Source organism: Gopherus flavomarginatus, chromosome 18, assembly GCF_025201925.1.
Source record: "Gopherus flavomarginatus isolate rGopFla2 chromosome 18, rGopFla2.mat.asm, whole genome shotgun sequence".
Lineage (NCBI taxonomy): Eukaryota > Metazoa > Chordata > Testudines > Testudinidae > Gopherus > Gopherus flavomarginatus.
The window spans coordinates 21,451,860-21,469,638 of NC_066634.1; the positions used below are offsets into that span (position 1 = coordinate 21,451,860).

At 57.6% G+C, this 17,779-nt stretch overlaps 1 protein-coding gene across 2 annotated transcripts in view; it reads left to right on the forward strand.

The window, feature by feature from the left end:
* CLIP3 (CAP-Gly domain containing linker protein 3) overlaps positions 1-17,040 on the forward strand; it is a 29,697-nt gene extending 12,657 nt beyond the window's left edge. For both annotated transcript variants that reach the window (XM_050928514.1, XM_050928515.1), the window contains 12 exons: positions 483-622; positions 1,287-1,380; positions 2,517-2,678; positions 3,388-3,506; positions 4,212-4,448; positions 7,066-7,201; positions 7,409-7,537; positions 9,470-9,604; positions 9,781-9,904; positions 11,595-11,659; positions 12,391-12,463; positions 13,681-17,040. In XM_050928514.1, the coding sequence (XP_050784471.1) occupies positions 483-622; positions 1,287-1,380; positions 2,517-2,678; positions 3,388-3,506; positions 4,212-4,448; positions 7,066-7,201; positions 7,409-7,537; positions 9,470-9,604; positions 9,781-9,904; positions 11,595-11,659; positions 12,391-12,463; positions 13,681-13,735 (1,469 nt within the window). In that variant the 3' untranslated portion in view covers positions 13,736-17,040. The remainder of the gene's footprint in view (positions 1-482; positions 623-1,286; positions 1,381-2,516; positions 2,679-3,387; positions 3,507-4,211; positions 4,449-7,065; positions 7,202-7,408; positions 7,538-9,469; positions 9,605-9,780; positions 9,905-11,594; positions 11,660-12,390; positions 12,464-13,680) is intronic.
* The last annotated feature ends 739 nt before the right edge of the window (positions 17,041-17,779 follow it).

Consider the following 17,779-nt stretch of genomic DNA (forward strand, 5'->3'; position numbering starts at 1 on the left):
GGCAGTCAGAAAAGCTAGCTGGTTTGCAAATGAAAGCTGAGATTCTGGAGAACAGGAGCTTTGGTTCAGAGAGGGGCAGGTCTGGCACATGGCACATACTGGGTGTAGCTGAGCCCTGGCGGATGGGGGGCCTGCATGCTGTTTGCAACCACCTCTGTCCAGGGGCTGGTGTAAATGAAACAAGGTGTGCTCAGAAAACACCCAGACTCTTCATCGCTCCCAGCTCTGCCACTGGCCTGCTGGGTGACCTTGTGCCCGTCCCTGCCCTGCTCTGTGCCTCAGTTTCCCCTCCCACTTCTGACTGTGTAGGCAAGAGCTAACAGCACAAGGGGGCCCTGATCTGTATTGGGACCTGTAGGTGCTACTGTCATACAGTCTCGGTGTGGCATGGTCTTGATTTTGAATGGGGAGTCAGGTGCTACCGCAGTGCACCTAATAAAGGGGTAGATCCCCCTTTTTAAAAACCTTCCTTCTCTTTCCAGCTTTCACTTTCTTTGACCCGAATGATCCGGCTTGCCAAGAAATCCTCTATGACCCGAAGACCACGGTCCCAGAGCTTTTTGCCATCATCCGCCAGTGGGTCCCCCAGGTGCAACATAAGATTGATGTCATAGGCAGCGAGGTGAGTGAGGGGAGCAGACGCGCATGTGTGCAGCCTGCCGCTGGGGAGAGGCACCGGGTCGCCCGCCCTGGGGACACGGGACGCGCCGGGGGGCGGGGGCTGCAGCTGGGTGGAACCGGCACATCCTAATCAGATAAGGGCCTGATTCCACTGGGGGGTCTGAGATCAGCGCCGCAGCGGGTCAGAAAACAGCCCACAGGAAATTCCGAGGCAGAGTCTAGTGGGTAGAGCGGGGCAGGGGCTGGGCGTCAGGACTCCTGGGTTCTATCTTCAGCACTGCCACTAAGTCGCTTTGTGACCCTAGGCAAGTCCATGACCTGCTTTGTGCCTCAGTTTCCCCCCTTCTGCCAAAGGGGCAGTGCCTGCCTTTGAGATCCCCAGAGCAGAGGTGCACCGTGTTGCTTCTGTTAGAAACCTCCCATCAGGCCTCCCTCACTGCACCCCCCAAGCTCCCATCACCAGGGACCTTCCCACTCCGTGCTGGGTGCTGTTCTGACCTGGCAATTAACCTGACACACAGTGGGATGGCTGGTGGGGGTGGGGAATGCGGCTTGACCAGCTCTGACCAACCCCACCCCCCTGCTCTCCTTTTCCCCTCCCCTTCATCTCCTGCCCCCACCCTCTCTCCCCCTGCCCCTCCCCTCCTCCCCTCTCACCCCCCCAGATCCTGAAGCGCGGTTGCCATGTGAACGACCGGGATGGCTTGACCGACATGACTCTGCTTCATTACGCCTGCAAAGCCGGGGCCCATGGCGTTGGTGAGCTGGCGTGGGGGTGGAGGGAGGGGGACGGGCTGCACTGTGGGCTGGGAAGGGGTAGGCTCCCTTTTGGGGGTCACCCTGTATCTCAGCTGAGGCGCGAATGGCTGAATCCCCTGGTTGGGGGACGGGGAGCTGCTGTCCTGGAGCAACTGGGACAATCTGGGGGGCTCACACTGCCCCACGCAGGCTCTGCCTCTGTGCCGTGGGCCAACCCCGCACTTGAAGGGGGGTGGCAGACGGCTCCCATCCCCCTGAGGCAGGGTCAGCATTGTGGGACCCATTCCTTCCCCGGTGGAGCAGGATCGGGGCCATTTTTCTCCTGCACAGACGTGTGGGGGGCCCCCCCTCAGTGCTCACCTCAGCTGCTGGGGTGTCTCTGCTTGGTGGCGGCGGGCAGGGTCTGCTGTACTCTCCCCAATCTGCCCCACGCAAAGCTCCCTGCTCGGGTAGGGTTGGTCGGACCCCCTGGAGCAGGGAGGCTGGGAGTTTAAAAACCCACAGAGACCTGGGGCAGCTCCCCACACTCAGAGCAATGGGCTCAGGCTCTTGGCAGACCCAGGCAGTGTCAGTTACACTCAGGACAGCTCCCCATGCTCAGAGCGATGGGCTCAGGCTCTCAGCAGACCCAGGCAGCGTTGCTGACTTAGTTACACCCAAGACAGCTCCCCATGCTCAGAGCAATGGGCTCAGGCTCTCGGCAGACCCAGGCAGTGTCAGTTACACTCGGGACAGTTCCCCATGCTCAGAGTGATGGGCTCAGGCTCTCTGAAGACCCAGGCAGCATTGCTGCCTTAGTTACACCCAGGACAGCTCCCCGTGCTCAGAGCGATGGGCTCAGGCTCTCGGCAGACTCAGGCAGGCATTAGTCACATCCATTCCTGTATTTTTGGCTTTTCCCCCTATTCGCTGTGGCTGGAGAGCTGCTTCCTTTCCAATGCAAGCCAAGCTCCTCCTGGGATCCCGTGACTCAGGGAGCCGGGGCTCCATCCTGGGCCCAGTGTGCCTCTGCCTTCCTCCAGTCTGGAGTGTGCTGCTGTTTCTCTCCTGCAGGAGCCTCAGGGGGAGGGTGGTTCCAGGGGCTGTTGTGCCAACTCAGGGGTCTGATCCCATTGCCTTTGCCCCCCACATCCCAGGCGACCCTGCTGCTGCCGTCCGCCTCTCCAACCAGCTGCTGGCCCTGGGGGTGGACGTGACCCTGCGTAGCCGCTGGACCAACATGAACGCGCTGCATTACGCTGCCTACTTCGATGTGCCTGAGCTCATCCGCATCCTGCTCAAAGGCTCCAAGCCCAAAGGTGAGCGGAGGCGAGAGGAGGGGACACAGGCCGAAGAGGGAGATGCTTCCCCCTGAGTCCAGCCGGGGGCCCCCTTGATTGCTACTGCCCCGTGGCTCTGGGGTTGCATTGCCCTGGCCCGAGCAGCCCTAGCTGTGTTTCTGGTAACCGGCGAATGTCAAAATACCTAGGAAGGCAAAAGCGACCTCAGTGGCAGGAGCGGAGCTGGGAGCCAGGACTTCTGGGTTCTAGCCAATGTTCCCTCTAATTTTTGACAGGCTGTGTGTGCAAAAAAGTTCTTCTGTGCAAATTGTTGTGCTTCTGTGCAAATTTTTGTGTGTGTGGTGTTTTGCCGTGTGTGCGGGGTTTAGGATCTGTGTGCGCACTCACACACGCACAGCTTAGAGGCAACAGTGGTTCTAGCCCCAGTTCTGGGAGAGGAGTGGGGTCTAGTGGTTAGATTGGGAGTGGGAGAGGGCTGAAAGTCAGGACTCCTCGGTTCTGTCCCCAGCTGTGGAAGGGGAGTGGGGTCTAGTGGTTATGGGGGAGGGGCTGGGAGCCAGGACTCCTGGGTTCTGTTCCCACTTCTGCCCCTGACTCATCATGTGACCTTGGACAAATCACTCCCTGTGCCCATTTCCCCTCTAGCCCTTGGCATGGGGGGTTGCAGGTCCCTTCGGGGCAGGGGTCGATGTCTCACCCTGGGCCGTGTTCACGCTTTGCCTTGCAGTGCTCAACTCAACCTGCAGCGACTTCAACCACGGCACGGCCCTGCACATCGCCGCCTCCAACCTGTGCCTGGGGGCTGTGAAGTGTCTGCTGGAGCACGGGGCCAACCCTGCTGTCAGGGTGAGAGTGCAGGAACCGGGGGGAGGGGTGCAGGAATGGGAGCTAAACTGCCCAGAGGGGAGGGGATGACCTTATACAGACAGGAGACCAGTTGGGGCAAGATGGGGGGAGCTGATAGCACATAAAAGACACCAGACTGTCAGGATATGGCCTGGAGGAGGAGGGAGGGAAGGGGGAAGTGGCAGCAAAGAGAGGACCTAACTGTGGGGATATGGACCAGGGAGAGGGGCTGCAAGCAAAGAGGGGCCATGACTCTGGGATATGGACTGAGGGGAGGGGCTACAGGCAAAGAGGGGACCTGACTGTGGAGATATGGCCCGGGACTGGGGCTGCCTGCAAAGAGGGGATGTGACCCAGGAGGATATGGACTAGGGGGAGGGGTTGCAGGCAAAGTGGGGACCTGAGTGTGGGGATATGGCCCGGGACTGGGGCTGCCTGCAAAGAGGGGATGTGACCCAGGAGGATATGGACTGGGGGAGGGGTTGCAGGCAAAGAGGGGACCTGAGTGTGGGGATATGGCCCGGACCTGAGGCTTCCTGCAAAGAGGGGACCTGATTCATGGGGATATGGACTCGGGGGAGGGGCTGCGGGCAAAGAGCGGCCCTGACTCTGTGATATGGCACAGGCGATGGGGGAGTGCACACAGGCAGCCTCTCGGGCCCTTTCCCCCCCGTCCCAGCCTCTCTCCCACTCTGCCCCCTGCAGAACAGCAAAGGGCAGGTGCCGGCCGACGTGGTGCCCGACCCCATGGACATGACGCTGGACAAGGCCGAGGCCGCCATGGTCGCCAAGGAGCTCAAGCAGCTGCTGCTGGACGCCGTCCCTCTGAGCTGCAACCTGCCCAAGGTCACGCTGCCCAACTACGACAACATCCCCGGCAACCTGATGCTCACCTCCCTGGGCCTCAAGCTGGGGGAGCGTGTGGTGGTGGACGGACAGAAGGTACCGACCCCTCGGCCCCCTCTGGGAGCTCCCCAAGCGAAGGGGCGGTGGGCAGGGCCGGGGCTTGGATGGGGGATCTTGGAGCAGAGTGGGGTGGGGGTCGGTAGGGGGCGCTCTCCCCTCGGTGCCTGCACTGACCCCAGTATGGCAGTAGGGGGCGCTGTGCTGCAGGGAGCGGGGTGGGGGCTCGGTAGGGGACGCTCTCCTCTCGGTGCCTGCGCTGACCCCAGTATGGCAGTAGGGGGCGCTGTGCTGCAGGGAGTGGGATGGAGGCTCAGTAGGAGGCGCTCTCCCCTCGGTGCCTGCGCTGACCCCAGTATGGCAGTAGGGGGCGCTGTGCTGCAGGGAGCAGGGTGGGGGCTCAGTAGGGGGCGCTCTCCCCTCGGTGCCTGCGCTGACTCCAGTATGGCATTAGGGGGCGCTGTGTGCAGGGAGTGGGCTCAGTAGGGAGCGCTCTCCCCTCAGTTCCTGCGCTGACTCCAGTATGGCAGTAGGGGGCGCTGTGCTGCAGGGAGTGGGATGGAGGCTCAGTAGGTGGCGCTCTCCCCTCGGTGCCTGCGCTGACCCCAGTATGGCAGTAGGGGGCGCTGTGCTGCAGGGAGCGGGGTGGGGGCTCGGTAGGGGACGCTCTCCTCTCGGTGCCTGCGCTGAGCCCAGTATGGCAGTAGGGGGCGCTGTGCTGCAGGGAGTGGGATGGAGGCTCAGTAGGAGGCGCTCTCCCCTCGGTGCCTGCGCTGACCCCAGTATGGCAGTAGGGGGCGCTGTGCTGCAGGGAGCAGGGTGGGGGCTCAGTAGGGGGCGCTCTCCCCTCGGTGCCTGCGCTGACTCCAGTATGGCATTAGGGGGCGCTGTGTGCAGGGAGTGGGCTCAGTAGGGAGCGCTCTCCCCTCAGTTCCTGCGCTGACTCCAGTATGGCAGTAGGGGGCGCTGTGCTGCAGGGAGTGGGATGGAGGCTCAGTAGGTGGCGCTCTCCCCTCGGTGCCTGCGCTGACCCCAGTATGGCAGTAGGGGGCGCTGTGCTGCAGGGAGCGGGGTGGGGGCTCGGTAGGGGACGCTCTCCTCTCGGTGCCTGCGCTGACCCCAGTATGGCAGTAGGGGGCGCTGTGCTGCAGGGAGTGGGATGGAGGCTCAGTAGGAGGCGCTCTCCCCTCGGTGCCTGCGCTGACCCCAGTATGGCAGTAGGGGGCGCTGTGCTGCAGGGAGCAGGGTGGGGGCTCAGTAGGGGGTGCTCTCCCCTCGGTGCCTGCGCTGACTCCAGTATGGCATTAGGGGGCGCTGTGTGCAGGGAGTGGGCTCAGTAGGGAGCGCTCTCCCCTCAGTTCCTGCGCTGACTCCAGTATGGCAGTAGGGGGCGCTGTGCTGCAGGGAGTGGGATGGAGGCTCAGTAGGTGGCGCTCTCCCCTCGGTGCCTGCGCTGACCCCAGTATGGCAGTAGGGGGCGCTGTGCTGCAGAGAGCGGGGTGGGGGCTCAGTAGGTGGCGCTGTCCCCTCGGTGCCTGCGCTGACCTCAGTATGGCATTAGGGGGCGCTGTGTGCAGGGAGCAGGCTCAGTAGGGGGCGCTCTCCCCTCAGTTCCTGCGCTGACCCCAGTATGGCAGTAGGGGGCGCTGTGCTGCAAGGGAGTGGGATGGAGGCTCAGTAGGTGGCGCTCTCCCCTCGGTGCCTGCGCTGACTCCAGTATGGCAGTAGGGGGCGCTGTGTGCAGGGAGCGGGCTCAGTAGGGGGCGCTCTCCCCTCAGTTCCTGTGCTGACCCCAGTATGGCAGTAGGGGGCGCTGTGCAGCAGGGAGTGGGATGGAGGCTCAGTAGGAGGCGCTCTCCCCTCGGTGCCTGCGCTGACCCCAGTATGGCAGTAGGGGGCGCTGTGCTGCAGGGAGCAGGGTGGGGGCTCAGTAGGGGGTGCTCTCCCCTCGGTGCCTGCGCTGACTCCAGTATGGCATTAGGGGGCGCTGTGTGCAGGGAGTGGGCTCAGTAGGGGGCGCTCTCCCCTCAGTTCCTGCGCTGACTCCAGTATGGCAGTAGGGGGCGCTGTGCTGCAGGGAGTGGGATGGAGGCTCAGTAGGTGGCGCTCTCCCCTCGGTGCCTGCACTGACCCCAGTATGGCAGTAGGGGGCGCTGTGCTGCAGAGAGCGGGGTGGGGGCTCAGTAGGTGGCGCTGTCCCCTCGGTGCCTGCGCTGACCTCAGTATGGCAGTAGGGGGCGCTGTGTGCAGGGAGCAGGCTCAGTAGGGGGCGCTCTCCCCTCAGTTCCTGCGCTGACCCCAGTATGGCAGTAGGGGGCGCTGTGCTGCAGGGAGTGGGATGGAGGCTCAGTAGGTGGCGCTCTCCCCTCGGTGCCTGCACTGACTCCAGTATGGCAGTAGGGGGCGCTGTGCTGCAGGGAGTGGGATGGAGGCTCAGTAGGTGGCGCTCTCCCCTCAGTTCCTGCGCTGACCTCAGTATGGCAGTAGGGGGCGCTGTGCTGCAGGGAGCGGGTGGGGGCTCTGTAGGGGGTGCTCTTCCCTTGGTGCCTGCACTGACCCCAGTATGGCAGTAGGGGGCGCTGTGCTGCAGGGAGCAGGGTAGGGGCTCAGAACGGCCTCAGCCTCTGGCTGCGATGATCTGTTTGTGTCTCTGTAGCTGGGCACCCTGCGTTTCTGCGGCACGACGGAGTTTGCGAGTGGCCAGTGGATCGGGGTGGAGCTGGACGAGCCAGAGGGCAAGAATGATGGAAGCGTTGGAGGAATACGCTACTTCATTTGCCCTCCGAAGCAAGGTAAACGAAGCCGGACGCCTGGGTTCTGTTCCCAGCTCTAGGATGGGAGTGGGGTCTAGAGGCTAGCGGGTGGGACTGGGAGCCCGGACGCCTGGGTTCGGCTCCTCTCTCCAGAAGGGAGTATGACTTAGTAGATACTGGACTGTACAGCTAAGCGTTTTCTGAGTCCACCACTGACTGTTGGGTTTTTTTCCTCCATCTTCTCAGGGGTTTTCGCCTCTGTGTCTAAAATCGCCAAAGCCACAGACCAGATGCCATCATCGGTGACTTCCACCCCAAAAACCCCCCGCATGGACTTCTCCCGCATGACCGGGAAGGGCCGGAAGGACAAGAAAGGTAGCGGGGAAGTTCTAGTGGCTGAAGCAGCAGGGGCTGGGAGCCAGGACTCCTGGGCTCTGCTCCCAGCTCTGGGAGGGGAGTGGGGTCTAGTGGTTAGAGCAGCAGAGGGCTGGGAGCCAGGACTCCTGGTTTCCACTCCCAGCTCTGTCATTGATTCTGGGCGTGACCTTGGCTGTGCCCCTTTCCTTCCATGTTTCATTCGTCCACATCAGGAAAGGTACTTGGGTAATTAACACTGAAGACCCTTTATCGCCGGGGGTGAGTGGAAAGAGCTGACCTGGCCTTTGGATTTGAAATCTCATCAAGGGGCTTGACATGGCAGTTGATTAATCAGGGGCGGCTGCGGCAGCATTGCGCACTGCTAGGAGATAAATCAGGCGCCCCATGGCCCTGTCCTCGGAAGGTGCCTGCCCCTCCGTGTCTGGCAGGGGAGAGGTCAAAGCCCTGGCAGGCTGGCCGGCTCTGGTGCAGCAAAGAGCAGAGGGGAAATTTGTGTGCTATTTACATATGCAAATTAAAAAGGCCCAGCCTCCCCACAAACCAGTCCCACCAGTTCTCCCCACCCATGTGCCTCGCTCCTCCCCCATATTCCAGCCAGTCTCCTCGTCACCACTCCCTGCCCTCTTTCCACCCCTCTCTCAGCCAGCCTGGGCTTGGCATAGAATAGCAGGGTTGGAAGGGACCTCAGGAGGTATCTAGTCCAACCCCCTGCCCAAAGCAGGACCAATCCCCAACTAAATCATCCAAGCCAGGGCTTTGTCAAGCTGGGCCTTAAAAACCTCTAAGGAAGGAGATTCCACCACCTCCCTAGGGAACCCATTCCAGTGCCTCACCACCCTCCTAGTGAAATAGTGTTTCCTAATATCCAACCTAGACCTCCCCCACTGCAACTTGAGACCATCGCTCCTTGTTCTGTCATCTGCCACCACTGAGAACAGCCGAGCTCCATCCTTTTTGGAACCCCCCTTCAGGTAGTTGAAGGCTACTATCAAATCCCCCCTCACTCTTCTTTTCTGCAGACTAAATAACCCCAGTTCCCTCAGCCTCTCCTCGTAACTCATGTGCCCCAGCCCCCTGATCATTTTCGTTGCCCTCCGCTGGACTCTCTCCAATTTGTCCACATCCTTTCTGTAGTGAGGGCCCCAAAACTGAACGCAATACTCCAGATGAGGCCTCACCAGTGTCAAATAGAGGGGAATAATCATGTCCCTCGATCTGCTGGCAATGCTCCTACTAATACAGCCCAATATTGGCTGTCTTGGTAACAAGGGCACACTGCTGACTCATATCCAGCTTCTCGTCCACTGTAATCCCCAGGTCCTTTTCTGCAGAACTGCTGCTTAGCCCGTCGGTCCCCAGCCTGTAGCAATGCAGGGGATTCTTCCTTCCTAAGGGCAGGACTCTGCACTTGTCCTTGTTGAACCTCATCTGATTTCTTTTGGCCCAATCCTCCAATTTGTCTAGGTCACTTTGGACCCTCTCCCTACCCTCCAGCGTACCTCCCCCCTCTACCCCCCAGCTTAGTGTCATCTGCAAACTTTACAATTCATCCCATCATCCAGATCATTAATAAAGATGTTGAACAAAACAGGCCCCAGGACCGACCCCTGGGGGCACTCCGCTTGATACTAGCTGCCAACTAGCCATCGAGCCGTTGATCACTACCCGTTGAGCCCGACGATCTAGCCAGCTTTCAACCCACCTTACAGTCCATTCATCCAGCCCATACTTCTTTAACTTGCCGGCATCTCCTGCTGTGGGCTTCTCCCCCTGCTCCCTCCACGTCACTCACTGGAGGAGAGAGGAAAAGTTGAGGATGGGGAGATGGCAGAATTAGCTTACAGACGGGCAGGGTTTCAATCACCACTCTGGCACCTGGCTACCGGAGGTCTGGGCAGCCCTGGGCTTGTCTCACTGCCTTTCCCTCAGCCCTCAGGAAGAAGTCTCCCTCCGTGGGCAGCCTGGACCGAGAAGGGCTGAAGATCGAGATCGGGGACCAGGTGCTGGTGGCGGGGCAGAAGCAGGGCATCATCCGGTTCTATGGCAAGACAGACTTTGCGCCGGGTAAGGGAGCGGCCGGCGGGAGGGCAGAGCTGCCAATTGGTGGGTGGAAAAGTCTGTAACAGGGTCTTTTCGCTCTGGCGTGGGAGTCTGGTGCTCGTAGAGCCAAGGCTCCGGGGTTTGAGCTCGCGTCTCGTGCTGGGAAATAGACTGCTGACGGCTTCTTATCCCATCGCCAGGTTACTGGTTCGGCATTGAACTCGACAAGCCCACGGGGAAACACGATGGCTCGGTCTTTGGGGTCCGGTATTTCACCTGCTCCCCTAAACATGGAGTCTTTGCCCCACCTTCCAGGGTCCAGAGGTACGTTTCTCCTGGCTCTAGCTACGTGTGAGCATGAGCGATTGCCTTCTAGGGGCTAGCCCCACTGAGGGATCTGCTGCTACTTTAGCACAAGGGTGGTGTAACGGGTTGGGACTCACCACCTGGCGCCTCTTGCTGGTGACTCCAGGAATTAGCTCTGTCCGGCAGAGCGCCCCCTCCTGGTGGCGTCCCGTTCATCTTTCCACCCTCCGTTGGCATCTCTGGACCCGCATTGCTCCCTGCTCGGCGGCATCCTCTTCGAGGCCACTGCCCTCCAGCAGTGCCCCTTCGTCCATCTGCACCCCCTTCCTGGGGTCAGTGATCAGCAGTCCTACACCCCAGCCATCACACCCTTTGAGTCCAATCCCTCTTGTCAGGGATCTGGCATAGTATAATGGCCGCTCCCTACGGCCAATGGCTGGGTGTACTGCAAGGAGGGGAAGGGGGTGGGGAGACCCAGGCCCGCCCTCTGGGTCCCGGCCCAGGGACCCTCTGGCGGCAGCCTCGCTGTCCTCCTCCTCTCCCCTCATCTGCCTGCTTCCCTGGGCCGCTTCCCTGATGGCCTCTTGCACCCGCTGGGCCCTTCCCTTCTGGGCCTGCAGCCTGGCAGCTATGGGCTTAAGCTCTCTAGCCTCCCTGAGCCCTGACCAGCACTGCGCTGTCCGTGGTGGTAGTCTCTACCCTTAGGCCTGGTCCACACTACACAGTTAAATCGATTTAAACAGCGTTAAATCGATTTAACTCTGTACCCGTCCACACTACAAGGCACTTTAAATCGATTTTAAGGGCTTTTAAAATCGATTTCTGTACTCCTCCCCAACGAGAGGAGTAAGCCTAAAGTCGATATTACTATATCGATTTAGGGTTAGTGTGGACGGAAATCGAAATTATTGGTCTCATTCCTTTAATGTAGCTACCCAGAGTGCACCGCTCCGGAAATCGATGGTAGCCTAGGACCATGGACGCACAGCACCGAATTAATGTGCCCTAGTGTGGACGCATAAAATTGATTTTATAATATCGGTTTTATAAAACCGGTTTTAGTAATTTCGATTTTATGCTGTAGTGTAGATGTAGCCTTGGAGACTGACCTTCCCCTCTCAAAGGCCTTGGACAGACTGACTGCGCCTTTCCTGGGCAGCCTTCTTATAGGGCTGAGCCTGGCCCTGATTGGCTGTCTCCATACCGGGCCCTGATTGGCTCACCACAAGCCCTTCCGTATTTGGCTCACACTCACAGGGAGTGGGGCAGTGCGCCCCACTACAGGTGGGAATCTGTGGTTGGAGTGCTGGGTTCAAATCCTGCTCCTTGAGGAGGCGCGTGTGTGAGAGTACGATTTCCTGAAGCTTCTGACAGCTCTGATTCTAACTGGCAAGGATGAGACAGCCTTCAAATCATCCTAACGAAGCCCCTTTGAGTGGCAGCTATTCTCCCCGGAGAGCAACGGGCAAACGTCATAGAAGTGGCTTCCCCTGGATTATCCGCCTCCCGTTTTTAAGAGGCTTTGGGATGGATCTCAGGCCTCGCCTGTGTGGAGGGTTCGCCCTGATCCCAGTCACCGGTATGCGAGCAGCCTTCCTTGCCTATCTCCGGTGGTTGGAATCTGGGCCACTCCTTGGCGTCGGTAAGGTCCTGGCTGTGCTGTGAACAAGCCTCTCTTCTCTGCCTTTTCCCTGTCCCTCCCTTGCAGGATCGGCGGCCCCAAAGACTCTCAGGGAGATAGCAGTTCGGTGAAGAAGGTGCACCAAGTCACTAGTAGGTATACTCTGGATCTTCTGCCTATCCCTTCCCGCCAGCGACGGGAGGGACCAGGGGCCAAGCCCACCCCACCTGTGACTCCATTGGCCTTGCACGGGGGTGTGTGTGTGTGTGACTTAACTAGTGAGGCCACGGGGACATCCAGCAATTCCATCTGTACCCAAGTCATGGCCCCATGGAATCTCTCTTCGGTGCTTATGTGACCCCCCCCCCCCCGCCAGCACTGTCCTCTCCGAGCATCTCACAATCGTTAGGGTGTGTTTAGCTTCACATCGCCCCTGGGAGGCAGGGCTATTTATCCCCCTTGCACATATGGGGAAACTGAGGCACAGACTGGCAAAGTGACTTGCTCAATGTCACGCGGGGAGTCTGTGGCGTAGCAGGTAGTGCTCCAACCCCTGTTCCACACTCCCCTCATTCTGCCAGGGCTGTTCCCCCAACACACACAGCCCTGGATGCAGCAGCAGCCCTCCCTTGCCTCAGCCTGCCACCCTCTCTCTCCTCGTTTTGAGCCCTAAGCCCCATCATCTCCGTGATCCTTTGCAGCCACCGTGCAGGGAATTGAATCCATGCCACCCACATCCCAGGTGAGCACCCTAACCATGAGGCCTGTGCACCCTCCTGGGTTTGTCGGACTGTGATTCCACCTGGGGTTGTTAGAGGGCATGGGTGGCCCCCGGGGTACAGTGACTCCATTTAAAGTGACAGCATTCTCCCTTCTCTCGCAGTGTCACAGCCAAAGCGCAACTTCACAGCAGTCAGGACCCCAAAAGACATCACCTCAGAAAACTCCATCTCTAGGTAAGGCGGGGAAGGAGCTGGGGGCAGGCGGGTGTGTGTGTGTGTGACCAGAGCTCTCTCGTCTTGGCTTGGGTGGGGAAGCAATCCCCACCCTGAGTCCAAGACACAGAAATGACCCTCCGCATAGCCCCCTTCCTGACACTCTCCTGGGTAAGTAACATGCACCTGAAAAGCAAGGGGGAAAATTCCCTGTAGCATCCCCTAGAGACTCCCAGCTTAGAACCAGAGCCAAAGGAAAAGAGAGAAACACCATTCCCTGCGCTGGAAGCTGTTCTCGGACTGGGGCTAGGCAGCCAGATGATCCGTGGGTCCCTTCAGCACTTTAATTTAGGGGGTCCCGCTCAGGCCCCAAGCAGAGTACGCTGGATGGAAATAGCCCTCCGGGAACCGCCCCATTGCTGGCCCATGTGGAGCTGGTGTAAGAGCCAAGCTCCCAGTGTAGAGCATGGGTTGGGGCATAGCTGGAGCACCCTGTGCTGTGGTTATTCTCTGTCCACCAGGGCCCATAGGGGGCTGATTGGGGGTGTGACCAAAGCACCCTGCTGTTTCTGTTCTCTGCTCCCCAGGATCCATGCGGGGGGGGGGGGGCGGGAAGCTCAGGAACGTCAGGGGAGTGAACTGTGCTGTGGCTATTCTCTGCCACCAGGCCCCCTGGGGAGCAAACAGGAAATGAGAGCAGCCTCAGAGCTAACTTACTGCTAGAGCAGCCCCGAGGCTGCTCTGACTTTACAGTGCAAGGACCCTTTGTGCTAGGGCTGTACATTTTTATTGCTATTAAATGTATTACGGTAGCTCTCAGCCACCCCAGTGGTGGATCAGAACCCCACTGTGCTAGGGGGCTGTAGATTTTATTGCAATTAAGTGTATTACGGTAGCACCCCCAGTCATGGAGCAAGACCTCATTGTACTAGGTGTTGTACATTTTTATTGCTATTAGGTGTATTATGGTAGTGCCTAGGAGCCCCAGTCACAATGGCACGAGGTGCTGTACAGTTGTGTTGCTATCAGGTGTATTACGGTAGCGCCTAGGCGCCCCAGTCTTGGACCGGGATCCTGTGGCGCCAGGCGCTGTACATTTCCATGGCTATTAAGTGCTGTACAAACACAGAACAAAAAGCCAGTCCCTTCCCCAAGAAGCTGACACGCTGCCTTCTCATTTCCTCTCCCCCCCGCTGCGAGCTGCCCGGCGAGCGCTCCCCACCTCTCGTCTCTTTCAGATTACTCTTCTGCTGCTGGTTCCCCTGGATGCTGCGTGCAGAGATGCAGTCCTAAGGCCTCGGCACGCGCCTCTCCCGTCCTCCGCTCTGTCCTCCGTTCTCCAACTAACCGAAAGAAAGACTGCTCTCCCCGTTGGGCTCTCATCCCCTCCCCGCCCCCTTGAGTCGCAGTTCTAGTGAACCCCAGTGCCTTGGTACCATTGAACGTCGCCCCCTATAGTCCGCGAGAAAGGCTGCACTAACCCCCCCACCCCACCGCGGGTATGCACCCCACGCCCCGGGTAGACTTGACATGGGCTCGGAAGCGCCCCTATTTGATTTCTCCCCCAGGGCGCAGTGGCGTGAACACAAAGCCTCTTTGGTACAGATTTCCCTCTGGTTTTATTGCTCTGAGCCTGACGCTCGGGGTAAGGCCTATCAAGGATCCCCAGAGCCTGGCCCTTTGAGTTGCTCTCCAGCTAAACTTAATCTAACCTGGCCTCTCTCTACATCTCTGTAGCAGTGCAGACAGGGTCAGGTTATAACACTCCGACTGTGGAAGTAATGATCCTCCCCAGCTTAAGCTGCCTTTTTCTCTGGGAATCATGTAATGCTCACCTTCCAGGATCAATGCTATTCGATTGCTCAGTTCCTTCCAGGGAGGAGATCTGGCTTATAGAAACTGGTCTCGTGTTGAACCTTAAAGAGCAGTGAGATTTGGGGGGACCCTCCTCTCTGGAAATAGTGCAGGCCCCCTTCTGAGAAAGCCCCTGTCCCCTGGGATTCACTCTGGGGCCCACTGTTCAGTTACCCTGGGGCAAAATCAGTGCATGAGTGTATTTCTAAGGTACATCAGCACTTACGGAGATTGCTAAGCATTCCCCTTGAGACACAGCTGCTCCAAGGACCAACTGATGTTGGCTTCAAAGGTTGGCGCAGCCTGTACCAGGGTCGGGGGTCTCTTAACACAGCGGTTGCCTGGTGTTCCTCCGTCCCTCTTTCATTCCAATCGATTTGTTCCCCTCTGTGCAATCGCTCTTTATTCGCAAGCAAACCTGCCGGGCTTTTTCCCTTTTGAGCTGTTAAGAAAAAAAAAATTATATTTTTAAAAGAAAATGACCCTTAATAACTATCTTAAAAGAAAAATTAGCCATGGATGGCATGTTGATGTTCCCCACCGAGCCGAAGGTCTGTCTAAACGTGAACGTTGTTCTGTTTAACTCTCCCGGTTAAAGCAGTCCAGTCCCAGTCCAGTTAAAGCAGTACTGTGGATTTATACTGGTATCAAGGTGCTTATATCAGTCTAGTGGAGAGGAAGGGGAAGAAACTATACTGGCTACGAGACACCTTTATCCTGGTATAACTAAACCCTACACAGGGATTATATCAGTGTAACGGTATCAGTAAAAAACCCGCACCTCTAGCCCACACACTTGTGCCAGCACAAAATCTGTGTGTGGAACTGGTGTAAGGGAATGAGGTGCCCAGTTCTGTCCTAGTGACAACCCCAGCCTTGGTAAATAGCCAGCTTTGATCCAGTGTAACCATGCAGTTTATAAAGGTGCCTCATCCTGCGACAGCATGTTCCCCTTTCTGTGTGGGAATAGCTATCCTGGCGTAAGCACACTGACCCTGGTAAAACTGTGTCCACACTAGAGGGGAGCTGTACCACGTTAGCTGCTCCGGTCTAGTGAAAGGGGTACAGTGTTCGGGGGCAGGTCTCAGGAATGCTGGGAAGCCGGACGCATTTGGGGTGTTGACAACTGCCTCTGAGCGGCTACTTTTGGGAATGGCGGAGAGCTCCCTGTCTGAGTGGCTGGGCTCTGCTCCAGACAGCAGAAAGTGCTGCAGCCTGCTCTCGTCGGGAGGAGACCTACAGAGAGTTGGCTGGGTACTGCCCAAGACAGGGCGTGGGTCATTGCTAGAAACCAGGAACAGCTGCATAGAATCTATCCCTCCATCCATCCATCCCACTGTATCCTTGGATCCATCCGTCTTATCCCTCCACCCATGCTTCCTGACCCCTCTATCCTCCGATCTATCCATCTTCTCCCTCCATCTCTCCATTCTTCTCCCTCTATCCTCAGATCTATCCATCCATTCTTATCCTTCCCTCCATCCTCCACCGCTGCTGCCATGTCCCCTAATGTCACAAACTGGGAAAGCGGGAGAAAACAACTGGTCAACCTGCTTTCTCTGGGGTGTCCTGTTAGTAAGCAGAGGTAGACTGGTCCAGTGGGTAGGGGTGGGGAAGCCAGGACTCCCGGGTTCTATTCCTGACACTGGGAAGGACAAGGGAAAAGGAAGCCCATTCACCTGTTCTATTCCTGACACTAGGAAAGGCGCACTGGGCAAAGGAATAGAAAGGCAGGACTCCTGGGCTCTGTTCCTGGCATTGAGAAGGAGCATACAACTGACACTATGGGCAAGTCCCCGTGCCTCTGTGTGCCTCAGTTTCCCCCATCTACAAAATGGGGATGAGGATATTGACCCACCTCACTGAGGGGTCATGGAGCTTGAATAACGAAAAGGCTTTGAGCCCCTCAGAGTGGCAGCTCCTCCTGGAAACACGGCGCAGTATCAAGTGGTGAAAAAAGGACCAGTGTCCTTTAAAACCTCCAAATGGCACTGCTGCTTGTGCACCAGGCCGGAATTCTAACCACCATCTCCAAATCCTCCAGCCTTCCTCCATGTCTTTCTGTTGCATTTTGTGAGAGCTGGGAAAAGCTAGGACTCCTGGGTTCTATTCCTGATGCTGGGAAAGGAGCCTTGGGACTAGGAAGCTAGGGCTGGCCCCTAAAGCTGCCCCCACACGCATCACCATCCCTATCAGCTGTTATGAGTACTAAACACACGCATAACCTCATCCTCTCAGCTTCCTTTCTAGCCCAATAAAAAGACCCCCCGCTTTCTCATTTTCTTTTTACTAGCAATAAACCCTCCCCCCTGCAATCGCTCAGCTTCACCCTGGTCACGAGGGGGTATCCTGGGTCTTCCTCCATTTCATCCAGACCCTGAGTCACCTCAGCTGGGCCTGTGTTTCTGATGCTAACTGTCGTTGGGGACCGGTGTCAAAATACTAACCTGGCCCCAGTCCGGCTCGAACTCCTGTGCAGTGGTCCCCACCATGGCCTCAGTGTATGTATAATAGAAATCACACGTCGGATGGAGTTTCTTTAACACTATTTTTAAAATTTGTAACCCATTCTCCTTGTAAATTGTTTAGCGAGTGGCTTGTTACTCCCGCTGACGATCTCGCTGTTAACTTTGCATGCCTTGTCCCTTTCCCCGTCCATCCAGGATCTCTGGAAAACTCAGCATGAGAAGAAATCAATATGCTTATTGCTTATCTGTCATTAATAAAGAGTGTTTCTATGTGCATTGTGTAACAGGTCTCTGGCTTTAGGGTGACCAGACAGCACGTGTGAAAAATCGGGACAGGGGTTGGGGGTAATAGGCACCTATAGAAGAAAAGGCCCCAAATATCAGGACTGTCCCTATAAAATAGGGACATCTGGTCACTCTATCAGTGCTTGGTCCCATCTCCCCCACCAGCTCATCTTTGGAAGTAATATGAGGAGTGGGAAGGTGGCATCTCAGGTCAGCGGGGCATTTAAAACTAAAGCCTCTGCAGCGTCTAAGTTTAGGATCCGCTTTTTCTCCGCAACCATGAGGGCTAGAAAATTAACTTTAAAAAAATAAATAATTTGAGATTCTCGCGGTGGCTTAAAGATGCCACCTCCTCTCTCTTTCTGGAGTATGGACTTAATCTCTCCTTCGATCCGCTCCAGCCCTGCCTCTGAGCTCACCGCTGCCCTTCCCATCTTTGGAAGTAAGGCCCCACCTTTGGAATGCTGGTCAACCCCAAAGTTTCAGGGATTGTTCTAGGCACCAATGAGCAGAACTCCACTGATTTGGGGGTGGGGGAGTGGAGGGGACACAAGGCCCCTATTGGAGTTTAACGCAGCCACATCTTCAAGCCCCTCTGCAGCTGGCTGCAGATTGCAGCTATTCGTGCCTTCCAGCACAACAGCCCCCCATCTCGGCTCTGCCTATCCTCCCAGTAGAGCTGATATCCTGAATGACTTATCACGCAGACAGAAAGAAGAGTGATAATGGG